Source organism: Balaenoptera physalus (genome assembly GCF_965194825.1).
Source record: "Balaenoptera physalus genome assembly, chromosome: 20".
Classification (NCBI taxonomy): Eukaryota; Metazoa; Chordata; class Mammalia; order Artiodactyla; family Balaenopteridae; genus Balaenoptera; species Balaenoptera physalus.
The window spans coordinates 11,238,120-11,251,965 of NC_138901.1; the positions used below are offsets into that span (position 1 = coordinate 11,238,120).

Below are 13,846 nucleotides of genomic sequence, written 5' to 3' on the forward strand. Positions count from 1 at the left end.
GTTCTCCTCTGCTTCAGCCCCTTCATGAATATGCATGTACCCTTAGCTTAAAACTTCCCCAGTTTTGCTGCTCGGGGAGACACTGCTTTGGGAAAGATCCCCAGTGTTCTCCTTACTTGTTGCAAGAAATAAATCCTTCCTTCTCCTGCTCTTGTGCGTTGTGTGTTTTGGCTCGATACCTACCAAGAGGCAAACCCAGTTTTCGGGTAACAGTAGCTGCTATGGCCCTAAAGTGTGGTCAGTGTGCCTGTGCCTGGTGTTCATCGGAGCAGGGCAGCCCCGCTCATCTGAGTCATTCAACCAATACTTCTGGTGTGTCTGCCACCCTACCAGGCTCTGTGATCCCTGCGGGGCAGAATCAGAAGATGTGGTCCCTGTCTTCACGGAGTTTCTACCTAGGTGGGGAAAGGGACATCAAAATAAACACTGGTTTGGACTTCCCTGGTGGCGCAGTGGTTAAGAATCTGCCTGCCAATGCAGGGGACACGGCTTCCAGCCCTTGTCCGGGAAGCTCCCACATGCCGCGGAGCAACTAAGCCCGTGTGCCACAACTACTGAGCCCACGTGCCACAACTACTGAAGCCCGCGCGCCTAGAGCCTGTGCTCCACAACAAGAGAAGCCACTGCAATGAGAAGCCCGCACACCACAATGAAGAGTAGCCCTTGCTCGCCGCAACTAGAGAAAGCCCGTGCACAGCAACGAAGACCCAATGCAGCCATAAATTAATAATTAATTAATTAATTTAAAAATAAATAAATAAAAAATAAACACTGGTTTGATTAGAACTACTCTGTATGCTGTGAGTAGAAAGTATAGGGTACCATGAGAGAGGGTAAAGGTAGGGTGATTGTAGTTTTTCATCCAAACCAGGACATTTTGGGAATGTAAGAGGGTACTGTTAATAATATGTCCAGGCAGAAGGTACAGCTGGGGCTGCCCCAGGAAACCAGGACATCCAGTTACCCAGAGAGACTTAATCCAGCCCACCACGAGTCTTCTCTGGCCAGCTTGCTCCCAGCTTTGAACCAGCCCTCACCCGCAGCTATGCGCAGATGGCACAGCCTGGACATGTCACCACAACAGCACGTTTCCCCAAGACTGGACCTAATCACGTTTTTCAGGAAACCATGTCACTGCCTCCATGCTGGCACTGGCAGGCTGGAAACAAGCCCCTGGGTGCGCTTAACACAGTGGTTAAGAACTCAGACCTCGAGGCCGTGGGTCCCCCACTTCCCAGCACTGGGAGCACCTGGGGGTTCCAAGCTGCTGCCGGCTACCACCCCTGACATTCTAATGGTGAAGGTGCAGCCTGGGCATCAGGTCTTTAAAGCCCCGCGGGTGATTCTGATGCAGCAAAATTTGGGAAACTGCTGGTTTGAATCCTGGTTCCACCACTCGTTAGCTGTGTAGCTTTGGCAAGTTCCTTAATCTGTCTGTGCCTTAGCTTCCTTATCTGTAAAATGGGGACAATAGGAGTGTTGTAGGCATTGGGTTAATACATGTGAAGTGCTTATAACAGGGTCTGGTCCATAGGAAGTATGCTACGTTAGCCATCATTATTACAATAATTATTTTAATTAGTACTAAATCGAACACTTAAGAACCTTCCAAAGGCTCCACAAGCAGGCTTAAGGTCCCTCAGGATGTTTTTGGAAATGAACTGCAGGGTGTTTGCCTTATGTCTTTGTAACCAAAGGTCTAGCCTGTTGAATTTCATTAAACCAAGTGAAAGTTCTGACTTAAGGCAGCAGCCCCAAGGGTTAGCCAACAATAAAAAAAAAAAATTTTTTTTTAAATTAAAATCCTTCTCTATGGGTCTCCCCTCCACATTTTTCAGTTACTGTCTGTGCCAGGGATACATGGCAGTGGTTAATGATGTTGATTTGCAGAATGCTAGGAAGTGTAGACTCGGGAAAATGCTTCTGCTATGTGAAAAAGGCACAAAATGAAAGGTTTTGTTAAACAGTGTTTATACAAAATTGAATGATTCTCTTTTGCAAAACCTTACAAATAAGTATGTCCATTTATAATAAATATTTATAACATATACTAGAAGGCTATACAAAGAAATATTAAGAGCAGTTATGTGTGTGCAATAGAATTAAAAGTGTTTCTTCTTTACTTTCAAAATAATGTTTCAGAATAATGTTATTTTTTAATGTAAAAAGCAAATATAATTTTAAATATATATAAGCCAGAAAGAAAAGGCAAGAAGGAAATACATAAAATGGAAACAGTAGTTACTCTAGGCTGTGGACTGATGGGTAATTTTTTTTTTTGACATTGACATTGACATTTTCCAATTTCCTCCAGCAAATATCTATTACTTTTATTTTTTAAATTTAAGAAAAATTGTCAAAGTACTATGTGATACTGTTTAAAGTGTCAAATATTATCTCTGGGATTATAATGCAGGGAAGGTGGTGGTCCCTGCCCCCTGCCCCACATCACCCCACGCCTGGAGCAGATGGTCTACACATTGGGCTGTTTCTTCTAACATTCAGTTCAGCATTTCTACATAGTGTGTTTCTTTCTTTACTTTTTAAAAATCAGTTTACAGTCTGATCCACTGACATCTCCCATGAAAAACGAGACATCCCACTCTGACCTCTCCCTCCCACCCCAAGTGTAAGGTTTTCATTTGGAAAAAAACAATTTAAATTATTTGAAAAAAAGAAATCCACTTTTGAGGCTCAGGCACACATGCTGTGTTTTCCAAGAAGCCTCTTTAATCTTCCTACATGGAATTGGTTCTTATAGCAGTTTGTTAATAAAAACAGCCTTTATTGAATGCTTATTGTGTGCCTGGCACTAGCTGATTTGACACTTACAACATCGCTACGAAACAGAAACTATTAGTTTCCCAATTTTACACATGAAATTGGGACTGGGGTGTGTTCAGCACCTTTCCCTTGGGTCCCAGGACACAGAAACGCCAGAGTGGGGATTTGAACTTTGGTAGGTGTGACTCCCAAGGGCCCAAGGAGGTTCTCATGGCTCCCAGGTCCTGGCCTTAGACATGCTGGTTGGACTCTCGCCCAGCCCTGGCCAGCAGGGAGATCTTGAGAAAGCTGTTTAATTGCTCTCTGTCTCAAGTTCCTTACTGGTAAAGTGGATCTAATACAGGAGGCTTACAGGGGGTTATTAGGAGGATTAAAGGAGTTAATTCTCATGAAAAGGACTTGGCTCACCACAAACACTATCAGGATTACAATATTTTAGTTACTGGCACATTCTCTAATGCCCCCTATTAAAGGCAGAGGCAACGGTTGGGTTAGCCTTGGCTCCCCCAGGACCTCGTGCTCACTGAGAACCTGAGAATCATTGATGAGATGTGAATATTACATAAAATAACAAATGGGGAATTTAAAAAGAGACAGTGGTGATATTATTTGTATTTTCATAAAGGTAGAATCTTATTGTAGGCAATACCATTAAAATAAAAGGTTATACAATTCCATTTGCATATTTTTTTATTGGATAACAATTTTTCTCAGTATAGTCTCTATCATAAAAGCTTTCCTTTTTTCCTCTTTTTTCTTTTTAGGCACTCTTTCTGCCCTGGGCATAGACCACATCCCAGTGATTCTACCTCCAGGTTCTAGGGGAGGAAGATGGGGCTCACATGAATGAACTTGTGACTGGGAAAGGTACTGGCTTTCGTCCCTTCTCTACAAGGGCTGTGGACAGTGGTGTCTGGTTCAGTGAAGGCTTGGAGCGGGGAGCACCAGGCCTCCAGACTGACGGGTCAGGGCTCCTGTGCTGCAGGCTGGGCCCAATGGTGACTGGGCCTGAGACACATCTCCTTCCAACTCCATCACTCCTCACCTTGCTCCAAATTCTAGGGTCCCCAGATAGCTCTTCACCACCCTATGCAAAATAGCCCCCAGAGTGGGAAGGAAAGGGCCAGGGGTGAAGGATCCACTTCTGTCCCCTTCCTTGTGTGTTTCCTTCTCGGCTGGCTCTTTAAGGCTGAGGTTATGCAAAAATTCTCAATTCTGAAAGAAGAAATGTGGATAGTGGGTGAAGTTTATTCAATAAGAGAAATCTTTTACCATAGTCCCCATGCTACTCAGGGGTCACTTCCTTTTTAAAATGGAATAACATTGTTGTTTGTTTGTGCTTCCCAAAACCTTACTTGCTCAGTGTAAAAATTTGTACATAAAATAGAAAGATATGCAATAGGAGGTGAAAAGCACATACACAAACACTGCCATATTTTTAGACGGTGGAATGGGCAGAGAGGGAGGTGGGCTCGTTTGGGTTCTCAAAGCCAGCATCTCCAACTGAGGATGCTGTTACTTCCCTTTCTCTCTTCTCACTTCTCTGTCAACAAAACATCTGACCTGCAGAGGGGGGAGTGGCTTGGATTCTGCTGAAAACAGAGTAATGATGCTCAGACAATGGCAAAGTACTTTATTTTTGTTTCTTTTAAGCTAAGCATAGATTTCTCTGGAAAGGGTGGGAGCTGGCTGGTCTCCCTGCATGGAAAATAATAGCTCAGCGAAGCACCGGTTTTCTTGAGTTGCTTGACCTCCAGGCTTGCTCCTGATTCTTGATGACAAAACACATTCAGTGCCCTTGATTGATTTAGCGGAGAAACTGCAATATTGGAGGCTGGAACGCAGCCTGTCCTGCCTGCAAATGGAACGCCTCGGCTGTGATGGTCTTGTGTTTTGAGAGAAGATTAGCCAACAGCTGAGCTTGAAGGCTGTGAAAACCCAGCCTCCTTGGTTCTTCCTGGGCAACATGCTATGTTCCCAAGGCATCTATTCAGACCCTTTCCCTGCCCCAGTTGTTATCCCAAATTTACCCCTGAGATTTTGGGCTGGAAGGGGTCTTCTGCTGGACCTTCATATTGTAAGACAAGGTCCCCCCTCTCTGTACAGGAAGATCAAATGTTATTCTGTTGTTTCACATCAGAGCTGGGCCTAAAAGCCCCTTCTCTCTCCCAGTTCCACATTGGCAGCCTGATGTTTACCCGCAGCAGGATTTCATTAACATTCTCTCCCCTTCCATAGCTTGAACCAGATCAGGTTTTACGCATTTTTTGAGATTTGTAGAACTTGTTTTCATGATTAAAGTATCTTATTTAGAGGCTTTGTGGCAAGCAGGAGATGTCCTTGCTTGTGAAGAATTGGAGATATTGGGAATCAGAACGGCAGGCCCAAGTGGCTGGCCGATCACACGCCGTGGTAATGAGATCACCCAGGTGAGAAAAGTTAGCCCTTGAATTTCCAGCCTGTTATTAGTCATCGACGCTCACTGCCTTCTGGAAACCTAGAGCCATGCTTCCAAATGCTTATCTGGGACTTGAATAGAGCCACTCATGGCACACTGGGAAGAGGTTTCTTTTAAAAGTCATGATGCTGTGAAATGATTCAAGCCCCTTCTTGAAACTTCAGGTTGGGAGCTGGGCTTTCATCTGCCCATTTCTGGTTTTTACATGAATCACAGAATTTTGACCCCAAAGTGTCTTTAGAGGTTCACCTTCTTTAAGTTTCTGTTGTCTCAGATGTGGAGACTGAGGACAGAGGAGGGCAGAGGCTCTGGCAATTCTGCAGGAATTGGTGGTGGGCTGGGGACAGAATGTTTGCATCCAACCCTCAGTCCAGGACATGGACCCTAAAGGCCTCTTGGTTCTGGGGTCACATTTGTAAAACAGTAGAGGGCGTGTTTTATTATGTAGTTTGGGGGAGAGGGTGTCTTGTTCTGATGTATTAGATGGAAGATTGGATAATTGCTTCGTAGTATTCATTTGTTCAGTACAAATAGTTATTGAGGGCCCACCATGGGGCTGGAACAGAATCATTGGGGGAGAATATTGCCTAATATCCTCAATATCCTCAACGAGAATATTGTCCAGTATCCCCACATCTGACTGATTTTAAGTTATCATCAGGGTTACCTGATTAAAAAATAGAGATCCTGAATCCCTGTCCTCCCTCTCCCTGTGATTCAGTAGGTATGGGTGAATCTTTATTTTAAAATAGTTTCCCAGGTGATTCTGACAACCTGCCAGTTTTGGGTTCCACGGGCTCCGTTACTACCTTCGCTTAGAATGTCAGACAGGGTGAGTAGATTTCCCCAGGTGACATACTTCATAGGTGAGGAAACTGAATCTCACACAGATTAAGTGGGTTTTCCCATGTCACAGGGCTAGTTAGGAATGAATGTGTTTAATGCTGCTGCTTTTCTGTAACTGCTGCTTCCTGCAAGAGTGCCTGGGGACCCTGGCCTTCACTGTTGTGTGCTGCAGGGTGACAGGGCAGAGCCGGAGTTATGCTGCTGCCCTCAGGTGAGAGTGGGGTCTTCTCAGGACCCTGCAGTCCTGAAGCCTCTGCTGGTGACTGTGGGGGATATTTTGTCAACACAGAGAGCAAGGAAGAGGCAGATTTTAGCCTCTATTTCTGTTCTGGTGAATTTGCCCTGACTTTAATGGGAGGATTGGGCTCATCAGGATGTAATAACTGAATAAATGTTTAGAACGGTAATGATTTAATCCAAGAATTTTAATTAAATGCCTGTGATGTGCTAGGTGAGAATGATCTGGGATTGCACTATTCACTCGGCTGTTGAAAGGAACACAAATGCCATCAGGATTTTTATATGGGCTGCCACATTGTGTCAAAGCCCTGGGAAACCACACTGAGAAAAAGGGTCTCTTCCAGAGCCCACCCTGAGGTTTTAGATTAGTAAAGCACACAGGGCTGCTAGATCTCGCTCCAGCTATAGACGCATCATTGCTGGAATTGTATTGGGCATTCACTATATATCAGATACCTACACGGGTTAATTTTATCCTTCAAGGTGGGTATTATATTAACCCAGTTTTATAGTTGAGGAAAGTGAGGCTGAACTAGTTAAGGGATTGACCAAGGTCACAGACATGGAAAGTGATACAGCTGAGAAGCAGATACAGGTGGGCCTGACCTCAAAACCTAAATGCAGAGGGGAAGACGAGCCTCTTTGCCTTCTGCCCGGCTCTATCTAACGGTTACATCTGTGTCTCACTAGACACTATGTTTATTGAAGGCAGGCACCGCATGCTGCTTGGGGTTTATAATCCCTCCGCACGGGACACAGTTATCCACAAACTGTAAATACGCAATGTTTATGGAATACAGCAATAAAGTAACGCAGGAGGAGTGACACGCATAGAAATCTGTAGCGTTTAGTTGTTTGCACATGAAGCTCTATCAAAATAAGAATAAACCGCACAGAAAATAAGATGGATTAAGCAAAAAATTATAATTGTCGAAATTAATTTTTTCATTTAGTGTTCCTTGAAAATAAAAAAGAAAATCTGATTGATACTGTGGAGGATACTACACCCCTACCCCCCCAATACTATCTTCTTTTGTAATGTTATCAATTGTTCTTTCTGAAGCTTTTGCTGCTTTTTCAAAATCTGGACAAGGGGTCGAATCCTTTAATTTCAGAAGCATGTAGGTCCATTTGTAATAATAAAAAGCTTTTTTCCAAATAACACAGTTTCATTTATAGGACTGACTTTGATATGACGCATCTATTATACTAACTGCCATAAACTCTAGAAAGCTTAATTGTGGTAACGATGGTAACGGGGAGGCAGGGACGCCTCTCGCTGCCTCCTGGGAAGCATGGCCAGAACGCTCTGAGGAAGTTTGGCTTGTTCGCCACGCCGTAGATCGCGCTGCATGCTGGGTCTTGGCAATATGGCGTCCTCCTTGATGTGCTGATGAGAGGAGTTTCACTGTAGCTTCAAGCCAGAGGGCAAAACTCCCCAAACCCAATAAGCCCACGTTACGCGTTTTCTCCGCGGCTCCGTGTCGCCCGTTTCTCAGGACTCGTTCTCAGGCAGGAGAGAGCCGCGGGGCCGGAGGCCAGGACCGGCCAGGCCGCGCGGACCCGGGGCTGAGGAGCCGGCTGCGGGCAAGCACGATGGGCCCGTCCTGGCTCTGGTTGCAGCAGCTCCGGCGAGTGCGAGATCCGCAGGGCTGAAAGTGGCTGTAGGAGACCCGAGGCGCTCTGAACCTCTTCCCCTCGGCCGAAGACCTCAGCCCAGTCGGCAAACCGGCACCAAGAGCGGGCGGCCTGCCTGTCCTCGGATCGGCTGAGGCGTTGGAGGCCGAGAGCAGGGTCATCGTGAGGCCTGGAGTCTCGCACGCCTTTGACAGCTCCGCTCGCAGCCCCTCCGGGAACGGACAGCCTCAGAAGCAGCCGGTGGCTTGGGATCTGGGGGCGTGTGTGTCTGTGAGGAGCTCCTTGGGTTCCCTCATTTCCCACCGCTCTTCCCACCCCTTCTGACTTCTCGCGCAGAGTTAGAGAGAAGGATCTCAGACTTCTTGCCTCAGCGAGGGTCTCCGCACACTCTCCATCCATTTCCTTTTCTACTTCCCCCTTCTCTGTTTCTTATTTCACCAATTCTGGTACACACTAGTTTTTAAGGCTGGAGGTTCTCGAGCGCTTGCTGCCCAGGACTCCCCCACCCCCTCCCCCGGTGATGGAATCCGAGATGCTGCAGTCGCCCCTCCTGGGTCTCGGGGAGGAAGATGAGGCCGATCTTACTGACTGGAACCTGCCTTTGGCTTTCATGAAAAAGAGGCACTGTGAGAAAATTGAAGGCTCCAAATCTTTAGCTCAGAGCTGGAGGATGAAGGATCGGGTAAGTGGATTGAGCCTGCGTCCCTTAGACCTTGATAACTTTTTCAAGAAAGTTCAGGGCCAGAAATATGTCCTTGGGAGAGCAGCGATATTTTTTCTCAGCCACATGTTGCAAGTCAACCAAAAAGCACAAACCATTTCAGACTCCATTTTTTAATTGTAAATGGAAAAAGCTGTTTTGGTTAGTAGTTATTCACTGGATAGTGTTAATTAGATTCAAAGTAAGTTCTAATTCAGACAATGGAAGTTAAGCAAGTTAGAAAATACAGCATTGCAACTATTTACATGCTCTCTGATATACTTTGTACTGTTAAACTTTGTATTGTTAACACTTAGAGGAAAGACAACTTGGGATATAATATTTGTCCCAACGTGGTTAGTCTACTTAGTGGCTAGTTTACTTTTTTTGTCCAAGCTAGGTGGAGTGCAGAAGTCTAATATAGTATGCTAGGAAACAAGATTACTGGCAAATGTTCAGCTAGTAACAAATTAATGCAAAGTTATTTTAAAGTTACAGTGAACTTCATCATAGACTTCTAAACAGTTTGTCTTGAATCAAGACTTCCGTACTTTTATGTGGTGTCGCGATACTGTTAGGTGGAGACAATTTCTCTAATAATAGAGTATGATGGATTGGAACTTGGGTCTGGTAGGGGGTCCTCATGGTGTTGGAGTGTGGATAGTGACTTAAGAAGCTAGTAGGAAAGAAAACAGTCAATTTTGTTAAACCTGTCCTTAATCAACCACCATCTATTTCCTGGCCTCCAGAGCAAAAGGGTGGGATCGTCTCACCCATACACGCTTATAATTTGTTTTTGGGTTTTTTTTGTGCTTTGTTTTCTCCTTCAAAACTGTCTTTATTGATTTGAACATTTTAGCCTAAGAGGGGTAGTTGGTGTTGTAATGCAGTGTGCTTGCTCTGGGTTTATGGATATGTTTATATAAGATTGTTGTTTTTAGTGTATGATGTTGAACATATATAGGATTACCCTTGTGGTAATTCTAGCTAGTCAGTCACTAGTAACTGGTGCTTCAGTTGTTATTAGGAAAATTTGTTTCATCCAAAAGTAGTTTAGAGACTAAAAAGAGATGGTCATTGGAAGAGATTGTATAAAGTTTGTCTTACGGATATCTTTAGTACTAATTATATGGTTTAAAGCTTTTGTGGTTCCTATGCATATATGAAAAGACTTATTTTAAAACTAACTGTAATCTTTTTTTTTTTCCATTCTATTTGGAGGGCTTTTTTTTCTTTTTTCTTTTGAAATGCAGTTCCCTTTGCTACTCTAAACCCATGCTTAAACTGTTCAAAACTGATTGATGGATTTATTTTTGACCTTTTAATTAAAACAATTTGTGAATGATTAACATTCCCTGGTAAGCTCTTCATAGGTTATTAAGAGGAAGAAAAGTTCTGGGAGTCGGAGTAATTACTGAGATTTTGACTTAGAAAGATCCAGGGGAGAAAGTTTGCTGTGTCCGACCTTTGCAAGTTGTTTAATGAAGAAGAAGATCAGCAGCTAACATTTTTAGTTAAGTTTGTGAGAGCTTGGCCTCTGTACATCCTTGTAGTCTCTTTCCCCTGGTTAGACCCTGAGGGGACCTTTTCAGCACACTATGCTAGGGTAAAGGGTACAGATCCAAATGATGCTGAGAGTTAGAAGGTAGCATAAATGAATGAAACAGGCCAGATAGAAGGAGAATAATGGCACAGGTTCATAGATAAATGGCAGCTGAGGTTTGACTCGTGCCTGACTTTCTGGAGGCTGAGATCAGTGAGGCGCTGAAGAGCACAGGCTGCAGCTCAAGGGGCAGCTGGTCCTGGTCAGGTCTCCCTCTCTCTCTCTTTTCTTTGAGAAGCCAGAAAACTTTTTTTTTTTTTTTAATGTGAAGTTTTCCAATTTTAAAATATTGGAACTAATTCGAATATTACAAAACATGAAGCAGTCCATTTGTGGGGTTGGCTCTGGCCTGTGGGTTACCCATATGTGACTTCAAGATTCTAGGAATCTTGAGCACATGGGCATGATGCCAGACTGTTTCCCTGTGCTGGAGGTGATCTCCAGCAGTCTGATGATGCAGCATCATTGTAAAGCAACAGGTGTGGACCTGGTTGTCCTGTACCAGGACCTGTGTAGACTACTTCTTCCAGGGGGCAATTGACTGCCCTAAATGCAGACTCAGTCATTGTTTTTTCCTGTGATCCGTATGCAAGTCCACATACTTCTTTTTTAAAATAAATTTTATTTATTTATTTATTTATTTATTTTTGGCTGTGTTGGGTCTTTGTTGCTGCATGCAGCTTTCTCTAGTTGCGGTGAGGGGGGGCTACTCTTCGTTGCGGTGCGCAGGCTTCTCATTGTGGTGGCTTCTCTTGTTGTGGAGCACGGACTGTAGGCTCGCAGGCTTCAGTGGTTGTGGCACATGGGCTCAGTAGTTGTGGCGCATGGGCTTAGTTGCTTCGCGGCATGTGGGATCTTTCCCGACCAGGGCTCGAACCTGTGTCGCCTGCATTGGCAGGCAGATTCTTAACCACTGCGCCACCAGGGAAGTCCCAAGTCCACACACTTTTATTGTATATGTATCAGTAGTTACTTACTGTTGTCCTATTTAGTGGAGTTGTTAAGGGTTCCTAAAATTGACAACTTTACCAAAGTTGAGTGATGACTCCAAGTTTTCTGCCTCTCGGCATTTGGCATCCTCGCAGAACTATAGCACGTGCCCACTCTCGGTTGGGATTCCCACAGTCTTGGTATTGAACCATTCCTGGTTTTCAGATGCCACTATTGTTGCATTTTAATTACTAAGTTACTGTAAGTTCAATACTCTTATTATCAAATTATCAAGTTTGTTGTTTGGTTCTGTGTGTAGTAAATATGTATATGCCTCACTGGCATTTTTGACTTGTGATTTTCAGATAACTAGACATGTGAATTACAGTTTGAAGTGAATCATTCATAGACCTATGGCTAAAACAGATTTGTATATAACTCCGCCATTTATGTTTTACTGTGATAGTTTATAGTTATCACAGAGTTCATTTTCCGCAAAGTGGGCATGTGGAGATAATTGGTCTCATATGGATCTTTACCTTACGTATGTGGGATGGAATCAGGGAAGCCTGAGAGCTATTGCTCTGAAAGAAAACCATTGACAGAGACACTATACCTGCATGTGTGTAGGAGATGTAGCTATAAAATGATGAAGCCATTTCCCAAACCAGTCTTTAGACTTAGTCACCTTGCTTTGTAGCCATATTTGAATAAACCACGGAGGAAGCCAAGTAGATACATTAAACTGATATATGGACAGTCAAATGTTTAGGTTGTCTTTGGAGCAAGGGGAAATAGTAATACTTTATAACCCTTCTTTACTCCTGTTTCCTCACTTTGCATCCTCTCAATCTACTCCATTTAGGCTCTCTTCCATGCCACTCAGACTGCCCTCCACAAGGTCATCATTTGTTGCTAAATCTAAATGTCACTTCTCTGTCCTTATCTTTTCGACTTCTCAGCAGCATTCCAGGGTGGACCACTCGCTCATTCACACAGCTTTTTCCTCACTTGCTTCTGTGTCTTCCTGAAACTCCAGGTCTTCCTCTGAGGTCACTAACTGCTCCTCCTCAGACTCCTTTGCTGGTTGACAGCTGAGCGTAGAGTGTTCCAGAACTTGATCTTGGAGCCCTTTCTCTTTTCTCTGTACACTCCTTGCTAGCTGATCTCATCTAGTCTCATGGTTTTATGTGCCGTCTACATGCTGTGACTCTTGTCTCAGGTACCTAATTGCCTGCTTTGCCTTGGTTTTCTCCATCACAACACACTGTCATCACCACCCACTCAGTTGTTCAAACTGTAAATCTAGAATTTATCTGTAATTATTTCTTCTTCCTCTGCTCATTGTACTGTCTGTCATCAGCAGAACCTGTCAACTTTGCCTCCAAATTGTATCTTATATTGGACCACCTCATTTTGTCTCCACCGATGTGAGCCCAGTCCAGGCAACTACCATCTTTCATCTGGATAGCTAGAATCGTGTCCTGACTGGTCTCCCTATGTCTGCTCTTGTCCTACAATCGATTCTTCACGTAGTGGTCAGAGGGAGCTTGTTAAAGTGTAAATCAGATTCCATTACTTACCAGGCCGCTTGGAGTAGAACACAAACTCCACCCTGGTTCACAAAGCTTCTTGATCTGACCCCACCTGCCTTTTCTGCTTCTTGGATGGAAAGGCCTGGAATGCTCTTCCATCTGACCTTTGCACACTTGGCTCCTTCTTGTATTTTGCACCCAGTGTCTAGGTCACTTCCTTTCCTGATCACCCCATCTTAAGCAGCTCCCCAGTCGCTCATGATCACTCTTTATGTCTCTGATATTTTTCTTTATACCCTGACCCCCAGAAGTGAGCTTTTTAATCATAAAACAAGAACCTTGTTTCTGCTGGCATAGAGGACAGTGCTTGGCACACAATAGGGGTTCAATAAAAATGTACTGATGAAAAAATGAATCGTTCACCAAGGGCTTCCACATAGATTATGTCTTTCAAGGCTCAGTAGCCGAGATCGTTATCTATGTGTGATTGATGAGGAAACTGGGGCTTGATTAAAAGGCTTGCCTGAAGGGACATAGTTACAGGGCTCCAACAGAGGAAGCAGAATCTGAGAAACACAGCCCAGGTAAAAACAAACAGGCAAAACTGTATCACAGTGTCTCCACTGGAAAAATCCTGCTGAGAGGCCATGGAGGCTGAAACAAAATGTATGGGGAAGATGAGGCGGGTGGTGGTCAACCACCAACAGAACAATGCTGATGGTGCAGCCTAGCTGTTCTCACCGTGTGCTCGGTGCTCGCTCGGGTCCCCGAGGTGACACTGTTTTCATAATAATAGAAGATGTTAGTTATTGGCCTTTTCCCCATGTTGACAGTTGCGCTGATTGTGGGTGGGTGAAACTGCTGGTGCCTGAGCTTGAATCAAGATGGTGGCGTCTGACTGTGCTGGTGGTTATTGTTTTCTTCATTGCCATATGCTCTCAGTAAAAAAAAAAAATCCCAGTTTCACTTCAGAATGCCCTTGATAAAGCATTAAAATTATTAGCTTTCTTAAATCTTGGCTCTTTGGTACACGCCTTTTTTATCCTTTGCACGAGGCATGGTTGTCTGAGGAAGAGCACCTGCGGTTGCCGGCTGCGCCAGTTGCTACCCTT

At 44.3% G+C, this 13,846-nt stretch overlaps 1 protein-coding gene across 6 annotated transcripts in view; it reads left to right on the forward strand.

The window, feature by feature from the left end:
* Positions 1 to 13,846, forward strand: part of RPTOR (regulatory associated protein of MTOR complex 1) — a 451,060-nt gene that overhangs the window by 99,152 nt on the left and 338,062 nt on the right. The window contains exon 1 of one of the 6 annotated variants that reach the window (XM_082441507.1): positions 3,722 to 8,648. The exons of 3 other annotated variants lie outside the window; for them this stretch is intronic. In XM_082441507.1, coding sequence (XP_082297633.1) covers positions 8,487 to 8,648 — 162 coding nt within the window. In that variant the 5' untranslated portion in view covers positions 3,722 to 8,486. Of the gene's footprint in view, positions 1 to 3,721; positions 8,649 to 13,846 lie in introns of those variants that run through there. 2 more of the 6 variants (XM_082441506.1, XM_082441508.1) reach the window with 2 other exon arrangements.